This window comes from Orycteropus afer, unplaced genomic scaffold (genome assembly GCF_000298275.1).
Source record: "Orycteropus afer afer isolate SDZICR_OR568_19922 unplaced genomic scaffold, OryAfe1.0 scaffold00053, whole genome shotgun sequence".
Lineage (NCBI taxonomy): Eukaryota > Metazoa > Chordata > Mammalia > Tubulidentata > Orycteropodidae > Orycteropus > Orycteropus afer.
In genome coordinates this window covers 8110260-8136615 of record NW_006921640.1, presented here as the reverse complement: position 1 = coordinate 8136615, position 26356 = coordinate 8110260, and the positions used below count along the sequence as shown (strand labels likewise).

Sequence of the window (26356 nt, the reverse complement as noted above, 5' to 3'; positions counted from 1 at the left end):
CAATTTATAAAATTTATGTGACTGGCTTGGGGTCGGGGAAGAACTCAAGGTGAAGAAAGAACACCTCGTGCATAGATCCCTGCATTTGGAGAATTTCAGCCAAAGAGGGAAGGGAGCCATTCATAAAAAGATGACAAAAGCCCTAATCCATGTCACCCAGCAACAGACTTTTGAAATACCCTGGCTCAGAAATGCATTCACAGAAAGGGTAAAACTTAGTTGAAGGGGAATTTGTGGGTGAAGAATAAGACATATTTTGCCTAAAGTTGGTACAAGGTATGAAGGAGGAGTGGGAAGCCAATTATTTATTTGGGTGGTACCAGGTTGAACCTCACACTTCCCTCCTCTCCTTCCCATGCATCTTCTGCCAGGGGCTTGATGTGGACCTATGTGTTGGTCACAGCCCCCAAAGCCACCATCCAGGGCAGTGAGTGTGCAGAAGGGACAGGAGGAAACCAGACCCCAGGCCCCACCCCACCACTGCCCAAGCCCTCCCTTTCCCAGGCAGGGAGTCTGAGGTTCTATGAGGAGGTTCCCCAGTTGTCTTCCCTAAGACAATGGAGCAGGCAGCCCTGGAGGGCAAAGGCTGTGTATGGGGAGTGGTCTCATTGCCTCCCTCGGCATCAGAGACCTCAGCCTTGTGGACTCACATACATGAGCTTCCACTCCTACCTCAGTGTTTATGTTTGCCATCGAGAGGTGCAGGCTTATACACACACACACAGCAGCAGCTTAGTGCAGATACTGGTTTGAGGGACACAAGTGTGACTCTGACTCCCCCTTTCCAGAACTTCTCTTTGTGTATCTGGTTCCAAGCTCCATCCTTCCACCCCAGCCTTTCCTCCCCCAAGCCTCCAGACCTTTTTTTCATGTTTCCCACTAGTGATCAGCTCTTAGGTTGGAAAGATCTGATAAACCAAGATGGTCAGTGACATACTAATTTGTTCATTGCATAAATGTGCAGTGGGTCCTGGCTTGGTACAAGGCACTGAGCTAAGGATGCACACACAGACACCAGTTTCCCAAAGATCCTACTGTTACCCAAAAATGTGGGCCCATGCCCGGAGTGACACAAAACAAATTCAGTCACACCAAGAGAGGAGAGAAGAGTTTAATCACCTGTGCATAAGCAGGGAATGGACAGAGTTTCAGAATACTGTAAAAGTCCACCCACCTCCAGTGGTCAAATACAGGATTAATATAGGTTAAGCTAAAGGTTTTTTTTGTTTGTTTGTTTGTTTCCCCCAGCATTTTCAAGACTGTACCTCGTGATGTGTGTGTGTGCGTGCGCATGCATGTTTTGGGTGCAAATTTACTAAGCAGATTTGTTTTACATTCAACAGTTCATGCACATTGATTAAGCTAGAGCTTATGACCACGTGTACACATTCCATTCCCAAGGACTGGAAAAAAAAAAAAAAAAAACCCACTGCCATCGAGTCATTTCTGGCTCATAGCAACCCCTCCTTGGGTTTCTGAGGTAGTATCTCTATGGTAGTAGATTACCCAGTCTAGGTCACTTTAACCCTGAAAAGGACAAAGAGAAGCCCTTAATTCGTGACTTTGAGACTTATCTCTTAGCTCTGGAAGGCATCAACACCAGGCTGGTTCTGTTTTTCTGAAGGCTGACCTCCCTGGAAAATCTCAGACTATATAACCTCAGTGTCCTTTGGTTTTGTGCCTCTGGGTCCGGGTGCTCTTTCTGAGGCTATTTTGTATGTTAGGTCATCACTACTACCAGCAAGCTCGTAGCTGTGGGGGCAGATGCAAGAGCTTACTACCATTTCAAATACCTATTGTGCCCCAGACTAAGTGCTTCGCATATATAAAATTGTCTCCATTTTATTGAGGAGAAAACAGAGATTCACAAAGGTTAATTGGCAAAGCATGGATTAGGAATCCAAGTCTGCCTGCACCAAAGCCTTACTCTTTCCCTCACCACGTGGGTCAGGGGAAGGGAAGATCTCTACTAGAAGACATTGCCTGGCTAAGTGTCACTTGCCTCCCTGTGCTATAGCTACCAATGTCCAGTTATATCTCTCTAATAGTGGCTAGCCAGTAACCAATGAACTCAATGTGTACACATGTGGACTTAGACTTTAGCTGCACATGCTACCACAGAGACCCTCCTTCCAAGCCAGGATATATAGGTAACCTGGCCAGCCTCCAGCCTCTAGAACTTCACTGGATCACACTGTCCCCTGACCTTTGATATAAAGGGCACAGCTGAGTGTCTGGAAGGAGCCCTGGTGGTGTGATTGTTAAGTGCTCAGCTGCTAACCAAAAGGTCAAATGTTTAAACCACCAGCCGCTTTGTGGAAGAAAAATGTGGCAATCTGCTTCTGTAAAGATTATAGCCTTGGAAATCCTATGGGGCAATTTTACTCTGCTCTGGTGGTGTAGTGCCTAAGGCATGTGACTGCTAAACCAGAAGACTAGCGGTTCAAACCCACCAGCCACTCCTCAGAAGGAAGGTTGGGCAATCTACTTCCGTAGTGATACTGCCTCGGAAACCCAGGGAGGAGTGGCTATGAGTCAGATCTGACTCCATGGCAGTGGGTTTGGTTTGGTTTGATACAGGTTCGCTATGAGGTAGAATTAACTTGACGGCAATGGGTTTGTTTTTTTTGGTTTAAGGGCTGGGCAGTCCTTTGGTTCAAGAATCCCTAAGGTTAGGAGCCGAACTCAGGAAGCTTCCAGGAGCAGAGCAGCCACCCCTTAAACACTGACCTTTCATCTCCTGCCCAGGACAGGAGGCAGACCTCTGCTGCTGTTTGCAGGGACAGCCTTAATCCTGCTGGAGTGGAGCCTGTTGCAACATTGTTTACCCACACCTCTGTCAGGCCCCAAAGCCCCTCTGTGTGCGGCAATTGCAAAGTCGGCCCTGAGGGAGTCCCACGCTGAAGCTGTGTGCTGCCTGCTTGGGTGCTGCCCAGCGCACTGTTCCCAGAGAGAGCCGGATTCAACCAAGGCCACTCACTGACTGCTGCAACCATGGTAGGGGCACCTGATGCAACCAGTCAGCCCCGTGAGGCTGCTTCCAGGCTGGGCCTGTGATCTGGGGCTTCCAAAATTAGGTCAGGTGTGAGGTTAGGGGAACCACCTTGAATTGGACTTGAGGCTCTGGGGAGACTGGGTTTGGGATTCCTATAGGAGAGAAAGACCTGGGTTGAACTGCAGTTGGCGATTGTGAGCTTGGGGAGGTTACTTTACCTGTCTCAGCTCAGTTTCTGCTCTTGACAATGGGAGTACTATTACCTATTCCATGACTTTAGTGTAAGGTTTAAATAAGATATGTAGAGGGGCCTTGGCACACAGTGGACATCTCCTTCTCCTTCTCAGGAATCCATAGCTGTGGCTAGAGGCTGTTGTGGACTCCTTTGGACCCACACAGTCTTCTTGGCATGTACCTTTCCTGTTGGAGATGCCTGCAACCGTCCTTCCCAGGCAGTGAGGGCAGTCCATGCAGTCCTTTCCCTAACCACCCTATGTGGCCTGATCACACCTTCTACCTGGGCCCTCCCCAAGGTGCTCTGAATTAGGAACCAGGAGCCCAGAATCCTGCTTTCTCCAGGCTCCACCTAATCTTATCTATTCCCCTTTGCCTAAGAAGAGTTTTCTTTGATCCTCCCGTCTGACCACGAGATGTCAAGGAGGAGACAACAGAAGGCACTTTACCAAGCCACAAAGCTTTAGAGCTCCCAAGGAATGTCTGATCTTCCCAAAGATGCTAGAAAGGCTCAGTGGTGTGCCCTCAGCCTTCCTTCTCTACAATGGCAATGATGGTGGTGGGTGAGGGTGACAGGACAGTGCAATGGGGGTCAGGAGGCTGCAGCTGCTCACTTGCTGAGACCTGACTTTTTTCTGGCATAGGTCCATGGATACAAAGGGGTCAAGTTCCAAAACTGGGCAAGGACCTATGGCTGTTGCCCAGAGATGTACTATCAGCCCACATCAGTGGAGGAGATCCGAGAGGTGAGTGTCCGTCTCAGCGCTTATGAGGAATGGCCCAGCCCCGGGACCTCCAGCAAAAGTGCTTTTCTTAAAATGTTCAGTGAATTGGGTAACTTCCCTGCCTAAAACTTTTGAGAGGCTTTCCATTATTCTTGGAACAAAACCCCAACAACTCCTGACTCACAAAGCATGCATCATCTGGACCTGTTTCCCCAGCCTCCTGCAGTTCCAACTCACCCTTACTCAGTAGCCACAGGAGTCTCAGTTCACTGAACAAACCAAGCTCTTTCCTACTTAGTGCCTTTGTGCTTGCTGTTCTCTCAGCCGGGAGTGCGTATCCCTTTTCTTCTCACATATCTAGCTTCTTTCATCCTTTAGGTCTCATGGTAAATTTCACCTCCTCAGAGCGTTTCCCTACCACCTTTTGTGGTGGCGTAGTGCCTAAGGTGTTTGACTGCTAACCAGAAGATTGGCAGTTCAAAAACCCACCAGCCACTCTGCAGAAGAAAGATGGGGCAATCTACTTCCATAAAGATTTACAGCCTTGGAGCTCCAATGGGGGTCGCTGTGAGTCAGGATTGACTCGATGGCAGTGAGTTTGGTTTGGTTAATTGAAATAGTTCCTTGTTTTTCTCTATCTTAGCCTCTTGTTTATTTCCTTCATTGCATATTCATAACTTGCAATTATTTTGTTGGTTTGAATTTTTTTAATTTGTTCTCTTTATAAGGGTGTAAGACCATGCTTGTCTTGTTCTGTAGTATTCCCAGCACCCACACTGTAACTGGCACAAAGGAAGCACTTCATAAATATTTGTTGAATAAATGAATGACCAAGACCTAATCTCTCCCTTAAAAGGCTTGCAGTCTTATACCTAAGACAGATGTGTACACAAATAACTCAACAGGATGCAAAAGTTGACTTACCACTACTAATGAAGTACAGAGGAGGGAGAATTTATTCTGAGCATGTATGGATTGTGAGAGAGTGTGTGTGTGTGCACTTGTTTATATACATGTGTGAGAATGTGCAAGAGTATATAGTGATACCACCTCAGAAACCCAAGGAGGGGTTGCTATAAGTTGGATCTGACTCGATGGCAGTGAGTTTGGTTTTATTGGATGTCAGGGGTGAGTGTGTGTTAGATGGTGTTCATGCATATGTGTAAATGCATGAGTCTGTACATGGGTGCATGTGACAGTGTGTATACATGTGTGCACATATTTGGGTATGTGCATGTCTGTATGCATGGGTGAGTATGTATGTTTATGCATGCATGTGTGTACATGTGTATATGTGCATGAGTGTCCATCGGTGAGCTGACTGCACATGTACATATGTGTATGGGTACATGTATGTTTATATGCATGGGTATGTCTGTTTATGGATGCATGTATGTACATGTGTGTATGTACATGTGTGAGTGCGAGAGTGTGTGCACATGTATGTGATGTATGTGCATGAGTGTGTGTAAGGGCTGTCAGAGTCACCACCATCATTGCCATTGTAGAGAAGGAAGGCTGAGGGCACACCACTAAGTCTTTCTTGGGTCAAGTTTGGCCTAGGCTGGAGGCCTGGATTGCATAGCATGAAGCCCCCACTCATCATGCAGGCCAGCCTCTCCCCTCTCTGGCTGCCACACAGAGGAAGGCTTGAGCCAGACCTGAGCCAGCTCTGAGCCGGGGCCTGAACCATGTGCTTGTTGCCTTGGCAGGTGCTAGCCCTAGCCAGACAGCAGAACAAGCGGGTGAAGGTGGTAGGCGGTGGTCACTCACCCTCAGACATTGCCTGTACCGATGGCTTCATGATCCACATGGGCAAGATGAACCGTGTCCTCCAGGTATGTTGAAACCTTAGCTCCCAACTCTGTCTGCCCAAAGCCAGGCAGCCTCTGCCTCCATCCAGGCCTTCATCCCAGACCCCACAGTCCTGATCCGCTTCTTGCCCCTAAGTCCTCAACTGACACTATGATTCTTGGACCGTCCCTGAGCACCCCTCACCTGAACCCTCCCCTGACAAGAGGCAGGTCTGTATTTCCCCTTGCAGCCATCAAGAGGATGTCCACTACCTTTCTCTCCTGCCAAGGACCCCTCTCTACTTCTCTAAAAGTGGAGCATCTAGTCAAACCTCCAAAACATAGACTCTCAATGACAAATCCAGAAGGGCCTAAAGTGGAACATTGCTAGTGTTACAGATGGAGAAACTGATGGTCAGAGAGGAATGACTTGCCTAGTATTGCACAGCCAATTCATAGCAGAGCTGGGCACAAACTGGAACTATGATTCCAAGCCCCATTCTGGGATACAGTCCATGCAATTCAGCCACACTTGATGGGTGCCTGCGAGATGCCTGACAGTGAGTCCAGGTGCCAGACAGGTGTGCAGCACATCAAGACTTCTGTTCTGACCTGCCGGGGCAGCTCCCCTAAGCCATCATCTTTGCCTGATAACCACCTCTCCCCCTAGCCATGCTACAGAGGTCTGGGTTTTTCTCTAATATTTCCTTCTTGGCTCAGGCTGATAGCCTCCACCTCTTACATAACATTCTAGTCAAGGCATCAGTCATGGCAGTAATTAACTCTGATCGCTAATTAGTGAAGTTTGAGCTCCAGCAATTGATTTTACTGAGCTCTGTGCTCCGGGTCAATGAAATGAGTTTGTGCTTTGATATCAAAGAGATGTGGATTCTCAGCTCTGCTACCAATGTTTGTGTGACCCTGGACAAGTAGCTTAAAGTCCTTGAATCTCTGTCCCCTCCCTGTGGAAACTTCCTACCTCCCAAGGACACCATGAGGATCTTGCAAGGCAGCACTCCTCTTGCATGTGACAAGCACCACATAGATTAACGTCTCCTCCCTTTCCCCTTCCGTTCTTAGTCTTTGCCTAAATCATGCCAAAGTGAGAATAAGAAGTAGAGAATTTGAGCACCACCTAGCAAAGTCAAGACCCTGCAAGAATAGGCCCTCCTTAGTTGATGACACTGCAGAACTACAGGCAGGAATCCCACTTTCCCATGCTGGGTGGGGGTGGGGTGGAATGAGTAGGAGGTTGGTGAAAAGGTACAAGTCTAACAATTAGAAGACCTGAATTCAACTCCTAGCTCTGCTGGGTGGCCCTGGGCAAGTCCCTTCTCTTTGGACCTCGTTTTCTTCACTTGGGAAAAGAAGAGGTTATGCAGAATAATCCCAAAGCCCCAGCATTCAAGAGATCTGCCCATGTCAGCTTTGGCCCTCAGCAGTGGGAAGTGGCACAGGCTGACCACAGGCTAGGACAGACACATTCATCCTTATTGGAGCCTGGCTGCAGGGGTGAGGATTGGGTAACTGCCCAGCTCTTCCCAGCCTGTGCTGGTCTTTTGCAGGTAGACAAGGAGAAGAAGCAGGTGACTGTGGAGGCTGGCATCCTCCTGGCTGACCTGCACTCCCAACTGGACAAGCATGGCCTAGCCATGTCCAAGTAAGAGCCCCACCCTCCATTCCTGGGTGGGCCAGTGCTCCTGCCACCCCTGCCCTGGTCTTAGCCATTCTTCAGGATCTGGCAGGAACAGCAAGGACTTCTTCCTAGGGCATGGGCCCTTTCTCCAGATCCCCATTCTTCCCCCCACATGGGCATTTCCTTCCATTCCCATGAATTAGGGGATGTTGTGTGAATAGAAAAAAAAAAAAACATTTTAAAGGCCATAAATGATCTGAACATTAAATAACAGACTTGCACATAGGTGGAAACTACTGGATTAAGCCTTAAAACTTGCAGCAAATAACTCTAGGAATCCAAGCAGAAGAATATGCAGAATATTTATCCAGAGAAACAAAATAGCACTGTGATTGAGCCACAGGGCTTCCTAGAATACACATTTGTGGGTTTGTTAGACCTTCCATTCAAATGTGAGGTCAGTGATTGCTGTTGTTAGGTGTTGTCAAGTCAACTCCAACTCTTAGGTGCCCTACATACAATAGAACGAAACACTGCCCTTTCCTGCACCATCCTCACAGTCCTTGCTATGCTTGAGCCTGTCATCGCAGTCACTGTGTCAACCCATCTTGTTGAGGGTCTTCCCCTTTTTCACTGACCTTCTACTTTACTAAGCATGATATCCTTCTCCAGGGACTTGTCCCTTCTGACAACATGACCAAAGTGCATGAGATGAAGTTTGATCATTCTCATTTCTAAGGAGCATTCCAGCTGTACTTTTTCCAAGACAGATTTGTTCATTCTTGATGAAGTTTGATCATTCTCATTTCTAAGGAGCATTCCAGCTGTACTTTTTCCAAGACAGATTTGTTCATTCTTCTAGCAGTCCATGGTATCTTCGATATTCTTTGCCAATATCAAAATTCAAATGCATCAGTTCTCTGCAGTCTTCCTTATCTATTGTCCAGCTTCCACATGCATATGAGGTGACTGAAAATTCCATGGCTTGGGTCAGGAGCACCTTAGTCTTCAAAGTGACATCTTTGCTCTTGAACACTTTAAAGAGGTCTTTTACAACACATTTACCCAGTGCAATATATCACTGGATTTCTCAACTGCTACTTCATGGGCATTGATTGTGGATCCAAGTAAAATGAAATCCCTGACAACTTCAATCTTTTCTTCCATTTATCATGATGTTACTTGTTGGTCCAGTTATAAGGATTTTTGTTTTCTTTATGTTGAGGTAATCCATACTGAAGGCAGTAGTCTTTGATCTTCATCAGTAAGTGCCATCTGCATATCACAAGTTGTTAATGAATCATCCTTTAATCCTGATGCTGCATTCTTCATATAATTCAGCTTCTCAGATTATTTGCTCAGCATACAGATTGAATAAGTATAGTGAAAAGGTACAACCTTTCTTGATTTTAAACCATGAAGTATCCCCTTGCTCCATTCAAACGGCTGCCTCTTGGTGTATGTACATGTTCCTCATGAGCACAATTAAGAGTTCTGGAATTCCCATTCTTCAAAATGTTATCTCTAATTTGTTATGAGCCACATAATTGAATGCTTTTGTATAGTCAATAAAACACAGGTAAACATCATTGTTATACTATTGCTTTCAGCTAAGATCCATCTGATATCAGCAATGATATCTGCTAAAGGGGCAAGGAGATGGCATCTTTTGACCTCCTCTAACTCCACAAGAGGAAGACAGAATCCCTATCAACAGCCCGGGGGCTTTTCCTATGAGGCCAGACATGCCTCCACCCTCCAGCCCTCTTGCCAACCTTGATACCAACCGTCCCTCCCATGGCACTCACCACTTCTCTGATGGGTTCGATAATTTGCTGCAGTGGCTACATAGAACTCACAGATTATGGGGTTTATTAGGAAAGCAGCAGGCTACAATTCAAGGTCAAGAAGGCACTCAGTCTCTCTCAGCCTGCAGTCTCTCTCAGCCAGCAATCCCTCTCAGCTAGCAGTCCCTCTCAGCCAGCAGTCCCTCTCAGCCGACAGTCTCTCTCAGTCTCTCTTTCAGCAGTGTGTGTCTCTTGTCAGCACATCTCTCTCAGCCAACAGTCAGAGACTCCTTTCCCCTGCCTGTAGGAGGCCTCATTTTAAGCCTGGCAGAGTGGCAAAACTAACCAATCCCAACATCAGAATTCTACACATCTGAGAGAGAGTGAACTTTCCCAGAAAATTAGATTACTTCTTGCTGCTCCAACAGAAATAACTTTAACAATCAGGAGTTTAAATTGCATAGTCTCATCCATCTGATGAGAGTTACAGAGACTATGGTTAGAAAAGCTATACCATGTAATTTACTACACTGCAATATCCGTTATTTCATGGCCTGTTCTGAATCCAGCTTAAATTTCTGACAATTCTTTGTCAATATATTGCTGCTACCATTTTTAAATTATCATCAGCAAAATGTTTCTTGTGTGTGATATTAATTATATTATTCAATAATTTTCTCATTCTGTTGGATCACCTTGCTTTGCAATATGGATCTCTTCCAATCAATTGGCCAGGTAGCTGTCTTCCAAATTTCTTGACAAAACTAGTGAGCACCTCCAGCACTGCAGTTGTTTGTTGAAACATCTCAGTAAGTATTCCATCAATTCCTGAAGACTTGTTTTTCACCAGTTCCTTCAGTGGAGCTTTGACTTCCTCTTTTAATGCCAGTGGTTCTTGGTCATATGCTATCTCTTGAAATGGTTGGACATCAATCAATTCTTTTTGGTACAGTGACTCTGTGTATTCTTTCATCTTCTTTTGATGCTTTCTGCATCGTTCAGTATTTTTCCCATAGAATCCTTCAGAATTGCAACTCAAGGCTTGAATTTTGTCGTCTGTTCTTTTGGCTTCCCTTCTTCCCTTTTGGTTTTCTAGCTCCAGACCTTTGTACATTTCATTATAATGCTTTGTGTTCTCTAGCTGCCCTTTGTAATCTTCTTCTCACTTCTTTTGTGTCATCATTTATTCCATTCACTTAAGTTACTCTATATTCAAAAGCAAGTTTCAGAGTGTCTTCTGACATCCATTTTGGTCTTTTCTTTTTTTCCTACCTTTTTAATAACTTCTTGTGTGATGCTCTTGATGTCACCTCACAACTGGCCTTGTCTTTGGTCATTAATGTTCAGTGCATCCAATCAATTCTTGAGATGGTCTCTAAATTCATATGGGAAATACATAAGGACATGTTGTGTCTCTCATGGACTTGTTCTCATTTTCTTCAGCTTCAAGTTGAACTTCCATATGAGTAATGGATGGTCTTTTCCACAGTCAGCCCCTGACCTTGCTCTGATTGATAGTTATTGAGGCTTCTCTATCATCTCTTTCCACAGATGTAGCTGATTTGAGTTCTGTGTGTTCCATCTGGTAAAGTCCACATATATAATTGTTATTTATGTTGTTGTGAAAAGGTTTTTGCAGTGAATAAATCTTTGGCCTTCCAAAATTCTATTATGCAATCTTTGGTATCATTTCTAGACTGTCTTTTCCAACTATTGATCTTTCTTCTTTGTTTCCAACTTTCACATTCCAAGCACTAATAATTATCCACGTATCTTGATTGCACATTTGGTCAATTTCAGACTGCTGAAGTTTGTAAACATCTCAATTTCTTCCTCTTTGACATTAGTAGTTGGTGCATAAATTTATAATAATATATGTTTTAATTGATCTTCCTTGTAGGTATGTCAATATTATCCTTTCACTGACAGTGTTGTAGTTCAGGTTAGATCTTGAAATGTTCTTTTTGATGATGAATGCAACACCATCCCTCTTCAATTTGTTATTCCCAGCATAATAGACCATATGATTGCCTGATTCAAAATGGCCAATACCAGTCCATTTCAGCTTACTATCACCTAGGATATCAATCTTTATGCATTCATTTCATTTTGACAACTTCTAATTTTCCTAGATTCATACATTGTACATTCTTCACTATAGCAGACAATGCTTCACTGTTAATTCATAAGACTTTTCAATAATATATCAGACAGTGTTTATTGCTATTCATAAGTTTCTCAGTGGTCAATTTTTTCAGAAGTCAATGGCCCCATTCTTCTTCTCAGTCTGTCTTAGTCTGGAAGTTCTTCTGAAACCTGTTCACCATGGGTGAATTTGCTGGTATTTGAAATACTGGTGACATAGCTTCCAGCCTCACAGCAACATGCAATACACCACAGAATGGCAAACTGACAGATAAGTTTTGGGGTCAGTGACTGAGAAGGTTTAATATCAAGGATTTCCATTGAAAAAGGAGTCAAACATAACCAAAGAGGAGTGAATTGCTAACTGGAGGATTTTGACCTTGGAAATAGGTGGCAGAGGTGTTTGGGGCACTCAAGGAACAATCTCTTTGTAGATGGAAATTACATCCATGGAAGCTTATGGTTGATTTTCAAATGTGAGTGGTCTGCTTTCCCCAGCTTTCTTATTACAGACCCTGAGAATCACTGGTCTTTTCAGTGTGGATATTGTTCTTACTTCCCCAACTGGTTATGGCAGCTCAAACACATACAGAGTATCCACCATGTGTAGGCCTTATTCAGACCCTGAAGAGACATAGATGAATAAAACTTAGACCCCAAATGGAAGGAGCTCCCAGCAAATGTGGCAGAGAGACACAGACATCAGTAAGCATAGTGCAGTGTAATAACTTCAATGTCAAAGATGTGTTCTAATATCATGGGGTACCAAAGAGGCCCCAAGTTCAGGTTTGGCAGATAGATGAATATGTGTAGATGAATATGTGAGGGGAGGATAATCAGGGCAGGATCCATGCAGGAGGGGCCCCTGAGTTGGCTCCTAAAAGATGAGTAGTAATAAAAAGAATAAAGAGAGAATGGAAGGGATTAGGCAAATGGAACAGTATGAGTAAAAACAGAGTGAAACCATGTGGAGTGTGCAGGGGCCTGTGAGCAGATAGTGGGTCAGAGTCCGTGACCAATGAGAACAGGAAGAAATATGTTCTTATTAATTACAAGCATTAATTTCTGGGTCCAGAAGCATCTCTGTGACCTGTTCATATTGTCTCTCTCCTCCCCTGGGGACCCCGTCCTCCTCAAGAAGCTGACTATACAAATGCCATCTGTCTTTCTAAATGGAGTTTGGATACTCCATCTTGTAAATCCTAGGGGGATGGAAGAGTTTGCTGAGTCCACAGCTTCAAGGATGCTGTGGAGCTTACAGGGAATCTGTAGCTGGTGAGTTGAAGGGTGTCTTAGTCAAGGTTCTCTAAAGAAACACAATCAGTGAGATAGACAATAAATAGATAAATTGATGATAGATATTTACATAGACAGATATAGATATGGAGAAAGAGGGATTTCCTTCAAAGGATTGGCTCACATGATTGTAGACGACTGGCAAGTGCAAAATCCATAGATCGGGTGGCATGCTGGAGACTCCTGCAGGCTTGCATCCCAAGATCCCTAGATCAGATGATAGGAAGAGTGCAGAGTGGAGAGAGAGAGAGAGAGTTAGTTCTGCCAGAATCCTGGAGGCTGACCACACACTAGGGAAACTCCCTTTTAACTGATTTATTACATTGTACAGATTATGGAAAATGGTTACATTACATTGTGTTAGATTACATTATGGAATAGCAACTAGTCTAGTATTTGGTCAAACCATTGGAACCATAGCCTAGCCAAGCTGATGCTTAAAATTAGCCATCACATAGGGGAAGAGGAAAGGAACAAAATAGGTTGTATCAGGCACTGTGCTGGGTGTTTTACGTGTTCCCTAATTTGATTGTTACCATAACCTCCACAGATACATGAAGAAATCAAGGCCTGACATAAAAGCCTTACCCAAAGTCATTAGCTCACAAAAGATTTCTGAGCACAAGGGGAACTAGAACGTACTTCATTTTCTTCCTTTGTTGCTAAGAGAGGTCCTCACCTCTTCAAACCTTCCTGAGATGTGCGATTGGAGCAAAGTCACTTCCACAGAAATTTTGTAGGCCTTGATAAACTGTATCAAGAAGTCTTAGCCAAAGCATTTTTGACTTTAGTTGGTGGAGAAGACACTGTTGGTCGGGGGAAGGATGGAGGAAGGAGGTATTTTAGGGAGCCGAAACCCCAGAAACCCATTCGGAGCTCAATGTTGACCCCATTGCTCACCTGATAGGGCACTGAGATGAGGAAACAGAGGCTCGGAGAGAAGACCCTGCTAAACTCCGTTCTTGTTGTTAAGTTCTGTCAAGTCAGTTCCAACTCATAGCAACTCTATGTACAACAGAATGAAACACTGCCAGTCCTGCACCAACCTCACAGTTGTTTCTATGCTTGAACCCATTGTTGCAGCCACTGGGTCAGTCTATCTCATTGAGGGTCTTGATCTTTTTCACTGACCCATTACTTTACCAACCATGATGTCCAACTCCAGGAACTTGTCCCTCCTGATGACATGTCCAAAGTATGTGAATCCCAAGTAAGTCTTGCCATGCTCCCTTCTAAGAAGCATTTAGAAGATGAGGAAACTGAGGCTCAGAGAGAAGAATCTACCAAGTCTAACAAGCTTACACAAGTCAAGTCCTGGTATACTTGGGACAGGAACTCAGGCAGGAGATGAATAACCTATTCTGGTCTGAAGGGCCTTGGACCTCAACCCAAGGGTGCCTATTGCCCCACAGGAACCTAACCATCTCTTATGTCCCCCTTCCTTCTTCCTGGTGGGCCCAGCCTGGGAGCAGTGTCAGATGTGACTGCAGCTGGTGTCATTGGGTCAGGAACACACAACACGGGGATCAAGCATGGCATCCTGGCCACTCAGGTGAGTCCGTCTGCTTCTCAGCCAACCTGCAGCTCTGCTGAGTTGAACAGATGGGTGGAAGGAAGTTCCCTTCACTTCAGCTCCTAGGAAATCAGGGAAAACACTGATTCACAGCTCAACTCCATGTGGGCCTGAAACCACCCACTCCCTCTCATGGAGACTCAATCAGTGCTCTCCAAAAGAATCATTTCCTTCTCTAATCCCAATTTATCTTCTACTGGCACTAGTACTGAAGGTCCCCTCGTGTGTGCTGATGGTGTAACAGTCAAAAAGTGCTTTCCCATCCCCTGCATCACACAAGCCTCACAGCCACTATGTGGGACAGGGCTGGCAGGGCAACGACAGTACCTCATCTGAGTGGTACAAGCTGGGAGCCAGGCAACTGCAGGGCCTTTCCAGGGTCCAGGTTAGCAAGTGCAGTGTTAGGATAGAACCCAAGGCTGCCTGATGAGGAGCCCAGCACATGTAGATCTGGGATTGGCACCTTACCTTTAAAAAAAAAAAAAATCATGCAGCACACTTGGTGAGAACCTAGTTTGATGAACTGGTTAACAGGTTTTAGACTCAGACTTGGGTTCAAACCATAGCTTCACCACCCATGGGCGTGTGAATTCAAGTAAGTTCTCTGAACATCTCTGTTTTCATGAGGTGGGTGTAGAGGGACTAGTCCTCAACTCATGAAGAGTAAATGAGATCATGTGTTAAATGCCTGGCCAACTAAATGACCGTGCAGAGGATACCTCCATCAGGAAGCCACCCTTCAGAGGACAGACTTTTTAATTTTCTTATTATAGTAAATATGTATATAACAAAATATTTGACAATTCAACAAGCTTCATATACACACTTCAGTAACACTGATTACATTCATCTTGTTGCACAACCATCACCACTATCCTTTTCCAAATTATTTCATCACCATTAATAGAAGCTACATGCCCCCTAAGCAATGAGAGTTCCCCTTTCTCTCTCTTCCAACCCAGGAACCACTATTAAACTTTGGTCTCATATAAATGGGATCATGCAATATTTGTCTTTTTGTGTCTGGCTTATTTCACTCAACATGATGTTTTCAGGGTTCATCTGTGAGGTGGCATGTATCAGGACTTCATTTCTCATTATGTTTGAATAGTATTACATTGTATGTATATACCACACTTTGTTTATCCATTCATCTATTGGTGGACATTTAGGCTGCTTCTACCTTTTGGCTGTTGTGAATAGTGCTGCAATGAACATTGGTATACTTCTTTAGCTTTCAACACTAGGAAAGAAGGTCCTCTTAATAGGCCAAGCTGGGCTGTCATGGAGCAGGCTTGCTAGAATATATATACTCAGAGGCAGTGACTCATTTATCAGTAATACATAAGAATTACTGTGCTGGCTTAACCCCCACAGATCACAGTATGCTTTTGCCTGCAGGATTTCATCTATGCAATGGGCCTTCTGGTCTCTGGCTACTGGAGCATCATAGCTAATCCCTGGGACTTTAAATCTCAACTCCACCACTGTTGCCTGTGTGGCCTGGGGAAGGTCACTTTACTTCTGGCTACCTTTGTTTTGGCACCTGGAAAATGAGGATAGGCATGGCATTGAGTGTAAGGCACTCAGAATAGTACTCACAGTTAAAAGAGAAAAGAAAAATTGCTGTAGAATTGACTCTGACTCGTGGACCTCATGTGTTTCAGAGTAGAACTGTGTTGCCAATTGTGGCTGATTTTTCAGAAGTAGATCACCAGGCTTTTCTGCCAAGTCACCCCTGGGTGTAGAGTCAAACCTTTAAACTTTTGATTCGGCAAGGGTGTTAACCATTTGCATCACCCAAAGACCCAATGCTCAATAAATGTTTGTTTTGGCTTTGCTTGCAAACAAGTAGATCTCTGAGGCCCTTTCCAGAGTCCACAGGCTGTGTTATAGACATTTCGGCATTCTTGGGGGTTGGGTCATATTGATCAGTTAAATTTCCTTCCAACTAGCTATACAAGGGCTCTGCAGCTGCAGTGGATCTGATGCCAGTAGATAATCATATAAACATTGTTTAAATGTGACTGTTGTGAACTGTGTCCCATGTGGTTCAGTCCCAGAGTAGCACTCTGATCAAAATAGTCCCAAAAGCCATTTATAAGGGATTCATTTGTTTTTTTAATTCATATTTCCTGAGCACCATGAAAGAAAACGTAATTCACTGTTGTCATTGTTAGCTGCCATCAAGTTGCCCCTGACTGATGGTGATGCCATGCACTACAGAATGAAGCCCTGCTAGGTCCTGCACCATTCCTATGAGCAGTTGCATATCAGACTGTTGTGATCCATAGAATTTTCATTGTTAATACTTCTTGAAATCTCACCGTGCTTTCTCATCAGCATGTACACACTCTTTGGTTGCTACTTATTCTTCTCCTCTTCCCTCCTTTCACTGCAAAACCTCAAAGAATCACCAGGCAAGGGTGGACCATCCTGAGAGAAGGAAGTGATCTAAGAAAGAGAAAAGACTGAGGATACTCATTGTGGTAATTAAGGTTATGTGTCAGCTTGGCTGGGCCTGGTTTTGAGTGACTGGGTAGCTGGATTTAGTGATTCCCTACGATGAAACTGGTAATCAACTCCATTATGGAATCTGCCATGAGCAGTTCAGTAGCTGCCTTAGGGATATGGTCTGCTTCCAAGATATAAGAAGGCACTTTGAGAAAGATCTTGAGCCTTTTGGCACATCTAGATTCTGCAGCTGGCCTAGTCTTCATCTCAGTGGCCTACTGTGTTGTCTGCCAATCTTGAGATTGTGTGTGGACTTGAACTAGTGACCTGCTGTGTTGCTTAATAATCTTGGGACAGTGCCATTTTACTTGTCAACCTTGGCTTTGTCAGCCTCAGCAGCCAGCAGCTGCTTGAGTTAAGAGATTGGGCCTCCAGCTCCAGTAGACCGGGAGCAAGAGGCAGAGTGAAGCCTAAGATCAAGAGGCCTTCACCTAACCCCTAGAGCTGCACTTTGAACTTGGACTTCCAGCCTTCTAAACTGTAAAATCCTTGTTGGTTCAAACCATCCATTTTTGGTATGTCTGTTACAGTAGCACTGTTACCAAAACACTCATGTTAACCACTTTTGAGCTAATTGGTAAGAGCTGTTACAGCAAAGGTTAGATATATTTTGCAGGGCCTGTTCCCAGGCACTTGGAGCCCCTGATGGACATTGTTGTTACCTCCTCATGTGATTTCACTGCCCAGGGGAGCCCAGGAGTACTGGGGGTGAAAGACAACACAACAGCTGTACCCCAAGCTTTGGCCACAGTTCTAATCTACTCTCCAGGACTGATGCGTGGTTGGTTGCCTCAATTTCTGCAAAATGATCTTCAAAGTATGAAAATAATTCTGAGTAGCACTGTCCCCTGGAGACAAGTAGAAGAACCATGTTGTTATCTTTTATGTGTTATACCAAAGGCAGAGAGCAAGAGAAAAGGGGACTGCTTTTTTTTTTTTTCCTCCTGCAAGTAGATCGCCAAGAGTTTTTTCTGAGGCACCTCTGGGTGAACTCAAACCACCATCTTTCCAGTTAGCAATTGAGTGTTAACCATTTGTGTCACTCAAGGACTCTGGGACTGACATTTTTAATGTCTACTCCATACCAGGTAGTCAGCTAGATGCTTTACATATTCTCATTTGATTTTCATCCCGACTCTTTCAGAGAGTTATTATTATCCCTGTTTTACAGACAAGGAAGGACAGAGAGGCTAAATAATATGCCCTACAAAGTCACATAGCTGGACAATGCAGTGCCCACCTTTTTCATTCCTGGACCCTGCTGAAGAGCTTCACTGGTCAGCCCTTGTTCACTGCTCTGGACCTAAGATGAAATCTAATTTTTGTAAAAATTATTCTGACACCTCACTCCCACAGATGTCTGTAGTGTCCTGTTTCTGCTATTTCTCCTCTCCAGTCTTGGTCACTCTTAATCAAAATTAGTTCAGCTTTATCCGGTCTCACCCTGAGCACCATGCTGCCAACTACATGCGTCAAAAGCAATTTCTGTCCAAATTAGCAGATAACAGAGTGTGTACAAGGACTGAATAGGCAATGAGAGAGGTTTGCTCTGAAATGGAGCCAAGGGGAAAAGGTTTAAAGTTAATTGCCATCTTTCCCTACTCTTTGCAGAAACTCAAAGGTACTAGATGTGTGTGGTGGCAGACAGAGTAGAAGACCTAGTTCCTGGGGTGAGTGGGCCCAGTCTGAAAGGAAGGACTCAATGAGTTGAGATGCCACACAGAAGGAGCAGGGCAGGTGGAGAGAGGCTGCAGGAGAGGTGGTATGCTGGAATAGTGGGACTGGTCCTACCCCAGAGGCATACACATCCCTACGTTGCATTTGCAAGACACCATGCAGAAACTCACAGTCCTTGCAGCCCTGGTCTCACCTTAGGGCTCCTCTGAGCAATGGAAAGACTTGTTACATGCAGAGGTCCACAGGGTCATTGTAGCCATGGTTCCAGGGAAACACACTACCAGGAATCCCACATAACTTCATGTGATGGGTGGACCTAGTCCTCTAGTTGATGCCCACCAGATGTAGCCTCCCTTTCTCCTTTCTCCTCTCTCCCCCAAAACTGAGACCCTTCAGGCTGTGACTGAAAACCTTGCTGGAGAAAATTCCCTGTGGCCAGACAGTGGTGATCTTTTGGGAATAAGTGATGGTTGGCCTCCCTTCAAAGGACCAACAGGGAACCTAGGACTTTTCAGGTGAAAAGAGCTTAGTGCCAAGGGTTCTGAAGTGTAGCTTTTCTCCCATTTCCAGGTTGTGGCGCTGACCCTGATGATAGCTGATGGGACCATTCTTGAGTGCTCAGAGTCTAGCAACGTGGAGTTGTTTCAAGCCACGCGGGTGCACCTGGGCTGCCTTGGTGTGATCCTCACCATCACCCTGCAGTGTGTGGCCCAGTTCCACTTACAGGAGACATCCTTCCCTTCAACCCTGAAGGAGGTACTGGTCCCTTGCTTACCACCACTCAGCTTCAGAAAATAGACAGATGTCCTTGACAAGAAAGCTGTGCTCCTGTGACAGCCCACTGTGGCTCTTTAGGCTTCCTTTCTGGGTCCAAGGGATATCATGGGCAAAACCTTTCTGAACAAATCAATGAAACTCAGAGGAACTACAGGCATAGTGGAGATAAGAGCAAAAAAAGGAGTTGGATGGGACTTGCCACAGAGACATGTTGCCTGTATGAACTGACTGCTCCATGGAGAGTGGTAATCTCAGCTGCATTGAGCCATAAGACATGCCCAGTATCCTGTTTGTAATGGTTTCTTCACAGCAAAGTACATTTACTGGATAGAGTAAATGTCAAGGTTCCTGAGTGACTAAGGTCACATGCAGGAAATTTGGATCTGGATTATGGGGGATAGAAAGGAGGACTTCCAAATGATAATGGTGTTTTTTGAATGAATGAAAAACAGTATTAGATTGGTAGCTGGATGGCTTGATTGATGGATGGCATGCAGCAAGCCTAGAAGCCCTAGATCTATCCCTGGTAATCACTAACCCACAGCATTCAAATCTATCGTTCCAAGTTCCTTGGAGTTTGGGTTCCTCCCAAACTTATCTCCTTATCATTCAGTATGAGTAGGTCCTCTGTCCAATGAGGTAACCACATTGACCTAACATGGTTATGGTAAAGATTATGGACTAGAGGCAAATGAATCTAGTCTTGAAGCCTGGCTCTGTCACTTCCAAGCAGTGACCTTGGGCTACTCATTTAATCTTGCTGAGCCTTAGTTTCCTCATTTGAAAAGAGTTAATGATGTCTACCTTAAAGTATTGATCTGAGGATTAAATCAGATAATGCATGTAAATATCCAGTTCAGTATCTATAATTGCACACACCCCCTACCAGTGGCAGTCAATGGGTAATAAACAGTAACTATTATTATCTTGTCTCTGGCCAAAAATCCTCATCACTGGCATTTGTAATGAAGTAAACCACAAGGCAAGGGACTTAAGGCCAGAAGGCTTGCTACTCAGAGGCATGGTATTTGGTGGGGAATCTCTCCCCAGAACTCTCAGCTGATGGCTGAGAAAGTGACTCCAGAGCTCCACACTATATAGCACTGGTGCCCTGGAGTACCAGTGCTTGGCCTGCACAGGTCATTTAGCAAATGAGCTGGCTGAAGTCTTGGCCCAAGAGAAGCAGGACAAGATCAGGGCAAGGGCATTTCAAGGGTGAATGTTTGGCATTGACAAAGCATGGCTAAGCCAGGGTACCCCATGAGAGCAGGGGCAGGGAGGGAGGACCCTGAAATGGAGAAGGGATGCTGGTCCCCATAACCTTGCCTGGGGCTGTTGCAGAATCTGAGCTCTTTAGGGACACCCAGGGCCTTCCTCAATCAGCCACAATCCCTCAGAGGCCACTGAATCAAACCAATGGCCAGATCTAGGTTCACTCCAAGCTGGGTTCACACAACATCCTGCATTCTTCCCAGTGCCAGGCAATCTGATTGATAGCAAAGATGCATATGGCATTTGGGCTCATATGATTGCAGGATTAACCCTTAGGGCTATGGAATAATGTTCTGAGACCCACTGGGAATACTGAGAAAAGCTTTTTCTCCAACCCTCTTGTCCTTGGTGCTCTCTGCCTTTCCTTTTCCACTTCTTATGGAGTGACAGCTGTGTCCTGGCCATGCAACAGGGGTGATAGTGAACTTCCAATGAGGTCAACCCAGGGATCCTTCTGGGTAGCCCAAGTGTTCCTTTCTTCTCTCCAACAGCCCCAAGACAGCCTGCTGCTCTGTCATCAGCAGCTGCTGCCATCATCTCTCCCCCTCAGGGTTCTTCTTCCCCTGGATTGACTGCAGAGGAGATATGTATACCCCAACTTCCCTCATCTCTGTTGCCTCTGAACGAAGTGCACCAGCAGTTAAAGGGCTTTTAATGGACTGAGAATTACAGAACTAATATGCAAGGGGAACCTACAAAGACAGACACTGATGGTCCCTGCTCTGAGGTTAAGCTTATACACTGAAATGTCTCAGGGAAGGCAGGTACCCATAGTGCCTTTGAGCTGGTCCTCCAGGACTAGCAGACTAGCCAAGCTGCCCTTTGATTTGAAGCTGAAAGCAATTATCAGGGAAGATGGACAAGCCAGGTCCTAAATAAATAACTCATAATAATCATCAAAGAATCTCTGGAAGGCACAAATGATTAAGCATCCAACTACTAGCCAAAAGGCTGGTGGTTCAAACCCACCCAGAGGCACCTCAGAAGACAGGTCTGGAGATCTGCTTCCAAAAGGCCACAATCTTGAAAACCCTATGAAACTCCATTCTACTCTGACATGCATGGGGTCACCATGAGACAGAATTGATTCAATGGCAAAAGACAATAACCATCAAGTCCAAAGAGGACTTGGCAGAGAGGGCCAAGGCAAAGAGGGCTGTAACCAGAGTCAGCAGCATGAGGAGATGGTTTAGAAGAGGATGAGGTACAGTGGGCATAGCCTAAGGTGTTGGAATACAGAGCCAAGTCCATTTTTTAGAACAGAAGCAATTTCTTCACTGAGGTTAGAAGAAGCTTTAGGAAGATTAAACTTTGGCCCTCCACTTGCATTTCAGAGAGTAGGGCTTACCAAAATTCATCTGGCAGAGGACAGATTCAAGAGATACTTAGGATGAGGAATCAATAGGAATGAGTGTGAGGGTAAGGATATAGTAGTCAGAGTCAAGGATGGTGATGTCACCAACTAAGTTAATGAATCCAAGAAGTGCAGCAGGTTTGGGGAGCAAGATCATTAATTAGTTCAGTTGGGACCTGTTGAGGTGGAGGTGCAGGGGCAGCTAGCTTTGCAGGTATCCCTACAAACTCAGGCAGGAGGCCTGGGCTGAAGATACGATCTGAGGAAGTCAGCAACCTATTCTAGGCAATTGATGTAATTATGAGCATGGATAAAAGTGGGTTTAAATAAGAGAGTCCGAGAGGACACTTGCATTCAGTGGATGAGGAAACAGAAAGGATACCATGAAGAAGGCCAAGAGGGAATGGTCAGAGAGGAATGAAGAGATGGAGAGGGCATGGCACAGAGGCAATGGGTGCTGAGTTTCTGGGGGGAGGTGTGTGGGGAGGGTGAGGTCAGTGGAGTCTGATGCTACAGGGAACCTGGGATTGAAACCTGGATTTGGTAATTAGGAGGCCGTTGCTGACCTCAGTGAGAACAGTTTTAAAGGAATGCTGGGCAGGCTAAAGAAAATTACAGGCAAGGAAATGAGATGAGCAACAGAAACCAGAAAGTGGTTGTAATCGTGTTTAGTTATTGAATCTATTTTTCTGCCTCTCTTTCAGGTCAGAACATATTAATTTTTAAGCTGAATACTTTGACCCAGAGATAAGGAGATTTCTTCTTTTTGCCAGAGGATTAGCTTTGGCCACATTGCTTCTATTGGGATGTTAGAGTTGTGCAGAAGAACACTCTCCAGTACTTGTTGTTGTTAGATGTCATCAAGTCAGTTCCAACCCATAGCGACCTTATGTACAACAGAATGAAGCACTGCAGTCCTGTGCCATTCTCCCAATTGTTGTTATGTTTAAACCCATTGTTCCAGCCCCTGTGTCAGTCAATCTCGTTGAGGGTTTTTCTCTTTTTCACTGACCTTCTAATTTACCAAGCATGATGTCCTTCTCCAGGGACCAGTCCCTCCTAATAACATGTCCACAGTATATGAGATGAAGTCTCACCATCCATGCTTCTAAGGAACATTTTGGCTGTACTTCTTCCAAGACAGATTTGTTCATTTTTCTTGCAGTTCAGGGTAAATTTGATATTCTTCATCAACACCATAATCCATAGGCATCAGTTCTTTTTGGTCTTCTTTATTCATTGTCCAGCTTTACACATGCATAGTGAAAACACCACATCTTAGGTCAGGTGCACCTTAATCCTCAAGGGGACGTCTTTGCTTTTTAACACTTTAAAGAAGTCTTTACAGCAGATTTGCCCAATGCAATAGTCATTTGATTTCTTGATTGCTGTTTCCATGGGTGTTGATTGTAGATCCAAGTAAAATGAAATCCTTGACAACTTCAATATATTCTCTGCCAGGTACTCATCCTCTTTCTGCTCCTCTTTTGACTGACTGAGATTGGCTGAGATTAATTATAGCTAAATCCTGGTTCTATTAGAGGCTTATGTGTGGCTAGCTCCCTACCCCAAGACATACACACACATTCACACCATTTGGCCTCTTTGTCTATCCAGAGCTCAAGGTTTTTGCCTCTAGATCATATCAACATGGAGGCTTCTAACTTAAACATGACATCCTTGAAAATTTAAGTGATTTATGGGGTAAATTCTTCTTAAAATTCCAATTTCTTTTAATATGACAGGCTATGATGACACATGAAAATAGCAATTCCAGTCACCTCCTTTCAAAAGAAAAAAGTATATACCCACATGCATGCACACACACAATTACCCAGCCATAAGCACTCAACAAGGTGCAATGGGAAGGGGCTTTGGGAAGTCTGGCCACCAAGTCTGACTATTCTGCTTATGTTGTGTGTGACTGAGCAAGTCCCTTCAATTCTTTGTGCCTCGGTTTCTTTGCCTATTAAAGTGAGGTTATGTTAGATGATCTCCAAGATCTTCTTCAGCTCTGACATTCTATAAGCCAAGACATCGCTTAGATGTGAAACTCTCCCACCCCACCTCATCACCCACTGTAGAGACAGAGAGTCATCTCTTTTTCATTAGTAGTTCTCTCCTTTAGAGCATTTATGGTAGTTCTTGAGCCTTATCCCTAAAGAGAGACATGAATCCTGACGGAAACACCCCACCACACAGAGAAAGAGAGAGAGGGAGAGAGAGAGAGAGAGAGAGAGAGTTCCACTGTAACTCAGTTCCTCCTGCAGGAGGGCTTATGGAAGAGGATTCTGCTCCTCCCTGCTCATCTGTGAGTCAGCACATCCACTGATAGATTCTCTTCCCTTTTCCCTGAAGTGACTGCACTATAGTTCCAGCCAGTACTGCAGACCCAGAAGTGATTTCTCAGAGGCTCATCATCATCTTCCATCATTCCGTGGACAGCCTTCCCCTCCACCAACCACAGGCCATAAATAAGGACTGTCACAGAGGGCAGGTGGCCTTTTCAGCCATGGGATTTACTGCAAGGGATGTGTGCAATAAATAATCCCATATTTAATTTGCTTTTGTTCTCTCCACTCAGAGAAACCTTTAAAGGGCTGAGAATGCTTGGGAGGAGAGGAAGGAAAAGCTAAAACGAAGAGGAAAAGCTACAACATAGGCCTCAAAGGGACAAATCAATGGAGCAGGAGAAAGAATAGAATTAGGACTCAAAAAAAAAAGTGCCACTGAAGCAGTTGCTCTTCACTCTTGCTATGCCTGGGATGTTTTTCCTTTAATCCAAAAGAGGTAATAATTGCATCTATCATCCAAGAGGTGTGAAGTTTCTTGAGAGCAAATAGGAAAACAGCCAACCTTCCTAAGCATACATTTATATTTGCTCACTGTTCCTTGTCATTTAGGGTCCCTAGGAAACATCCCACCTCCACTGGGGCTGAAAACCATGCTGCCCCAAGTGTTTGGTTCTATCAAGGGCTGTGCCAGGATGTACAAAGCTCTCTAGCACCATAATCCTCTTCAGGCTTAAGTCAGCTCTCTTGCAGCAACCCCTCTGGGTCATGCAATGGTGGGATGGTTCTGAGTCAGAGGAAAAGCATATGAGGAGGACAGGAAGCCAAAGCCAGGGAGTATGACTATTACTTCCTGAAAATAAAGTTAGGCTTAAAGATTCATGTTCTCAGTCTGAATCTTAGCTTTTTTGTTTCTCTTATAATCTTTTCCTTTCCTATTTCCTTCTTTCCATTCAGCAAATGTTTATAAAATACCTACTATGAGTCTTAAGGAACTCTGGTGGCACAGTGGTTAAGGCATTAGGCTGCTAACCAAAAGGTTGGCATTTTGAACCCACTAGCTGCTCCACGGGAGAAAGAGAATGCAATCTGCTTCCATCTGTGGGGCAGCTGTACTCTGTCTTACAGAGTCGGTATGAGTCAGAATCAATGGCAGTGGGTTGGGTGGTGGGTTACTATGAGTCTTCTAATCATGAACTGTCCAATAGAAATATACTGTGGTCCACAAACAATAATTTTTAGTTTTCTGCTAGGCACATTTTTAAAAAGGAAAACAAGTGGGTGAAATCAATATTAATAATATATTTTCTTTAACCCAATGTATTCAAAATATTATCATATCCAGATGTAATCAATATAAAAATCATGAATGAGATACGTTATATTCTTTTTTCATACCAAGTCTTTGAAATCTGGTTTGTATGGTAGATTTACAGTGCATCTCAATTTGGGCCAGTTACATTTCAAGAACTCAGTGGTCACATGTGGCCTGTGGCTACTCTATTGGACAATGTCAGCTTAAGGAGGCCTTTGTATGTTGAGGAGTCACTGGATCACAAGAACAGTTAGTCAGTCAATGACTAAACAAAAGACTGGTGGTGTAAATCCACCCAGAGGTGTCTTGGGAGGAAGGCCTGGTGATTAACTTACAAAAGGTTGTAGCTTTGAAAACCCTATAGAGTGCTGTCCTATTCTGCACACATGGGGCTCAATCTGATGGTAGCTAGTTTGGTTTTGGTCTTTGAATGTTGAACTAAAGATGTTCAGGCTTTTTTTCTGTGGGAAATGGAGAGCTGTTGGTGATTTTTGAGCCATATAGTGGCATGCTTCCTGCCAAATATTGTCTGAAGAGAGGAGAATGGGGCAAATTATGAAGCTAGTGCAATTATATAGGTAAGAGTTAAAAAAGGCCCGGATTAATAACAGCTGCATGAGTGGATGAAAGGAGAAGACTAGAGAAACATTTACAGAGATAGAATAGAGGGAAGCTTGATGAGCCAACTGACTGGAGCCAGTGTGGGGGGGAGAGGTTGTTAAGGATGATCATCCAGCTCACTCTGGTTTGAATGCAACAATTGTCCACACATTCTTAGTATCCCCTACATCCTATCATGCTTCCAATTAAAAGCAGATTAGAGATCTTCTCTGATCACCATGAGAAAGATATATAGAATCCTAAAATTCCACTGCTCTCAGACATTCCAAAATTAAGTTCTAGTTGGTCTCATCCCTAGCTTGGTTTCATTTTCCTGGCCGGATGCTGAAAGGATCATCCTCTCTCAAGCTC

At 44.5% G+C, this 26356-nt stretch overlaps 1 protein-coding gene across 1 annotated transcript in view; it reads left to right on the top strand.

The window, feature by feature from the left end:
• The first annotated feature begins 3782 nt into the window (after positions 1-3782).
• Positions 3783-26356, top strand: part of LOC103195251 (L-gulonolactone oxidase) — a 44707-nt gene continuing 22133 nt past the window's right edge. Inside the window, exons 1-6 of the mRNA XM_042780673.1 lie at positions 3783-3788; positions 3874-3975; positions 5667-5792; positions 7313-7407; positions 14073-14163; positions 18946-19131. Coding sequence (XP_042636607.1) covers positions 3783-3788; positions 3874-3975; positions 5667-5792; positions 7313-7407; positions 14073-14163; positions 18946-19131 — 606 coding nt within the window. The remainder of the gene's footprint in view (positions 3789-3873; positions 3976-5666; positions 5793-7312; positions 7408-14072; positions 14164-18945; positions 19132-26356) is intronic.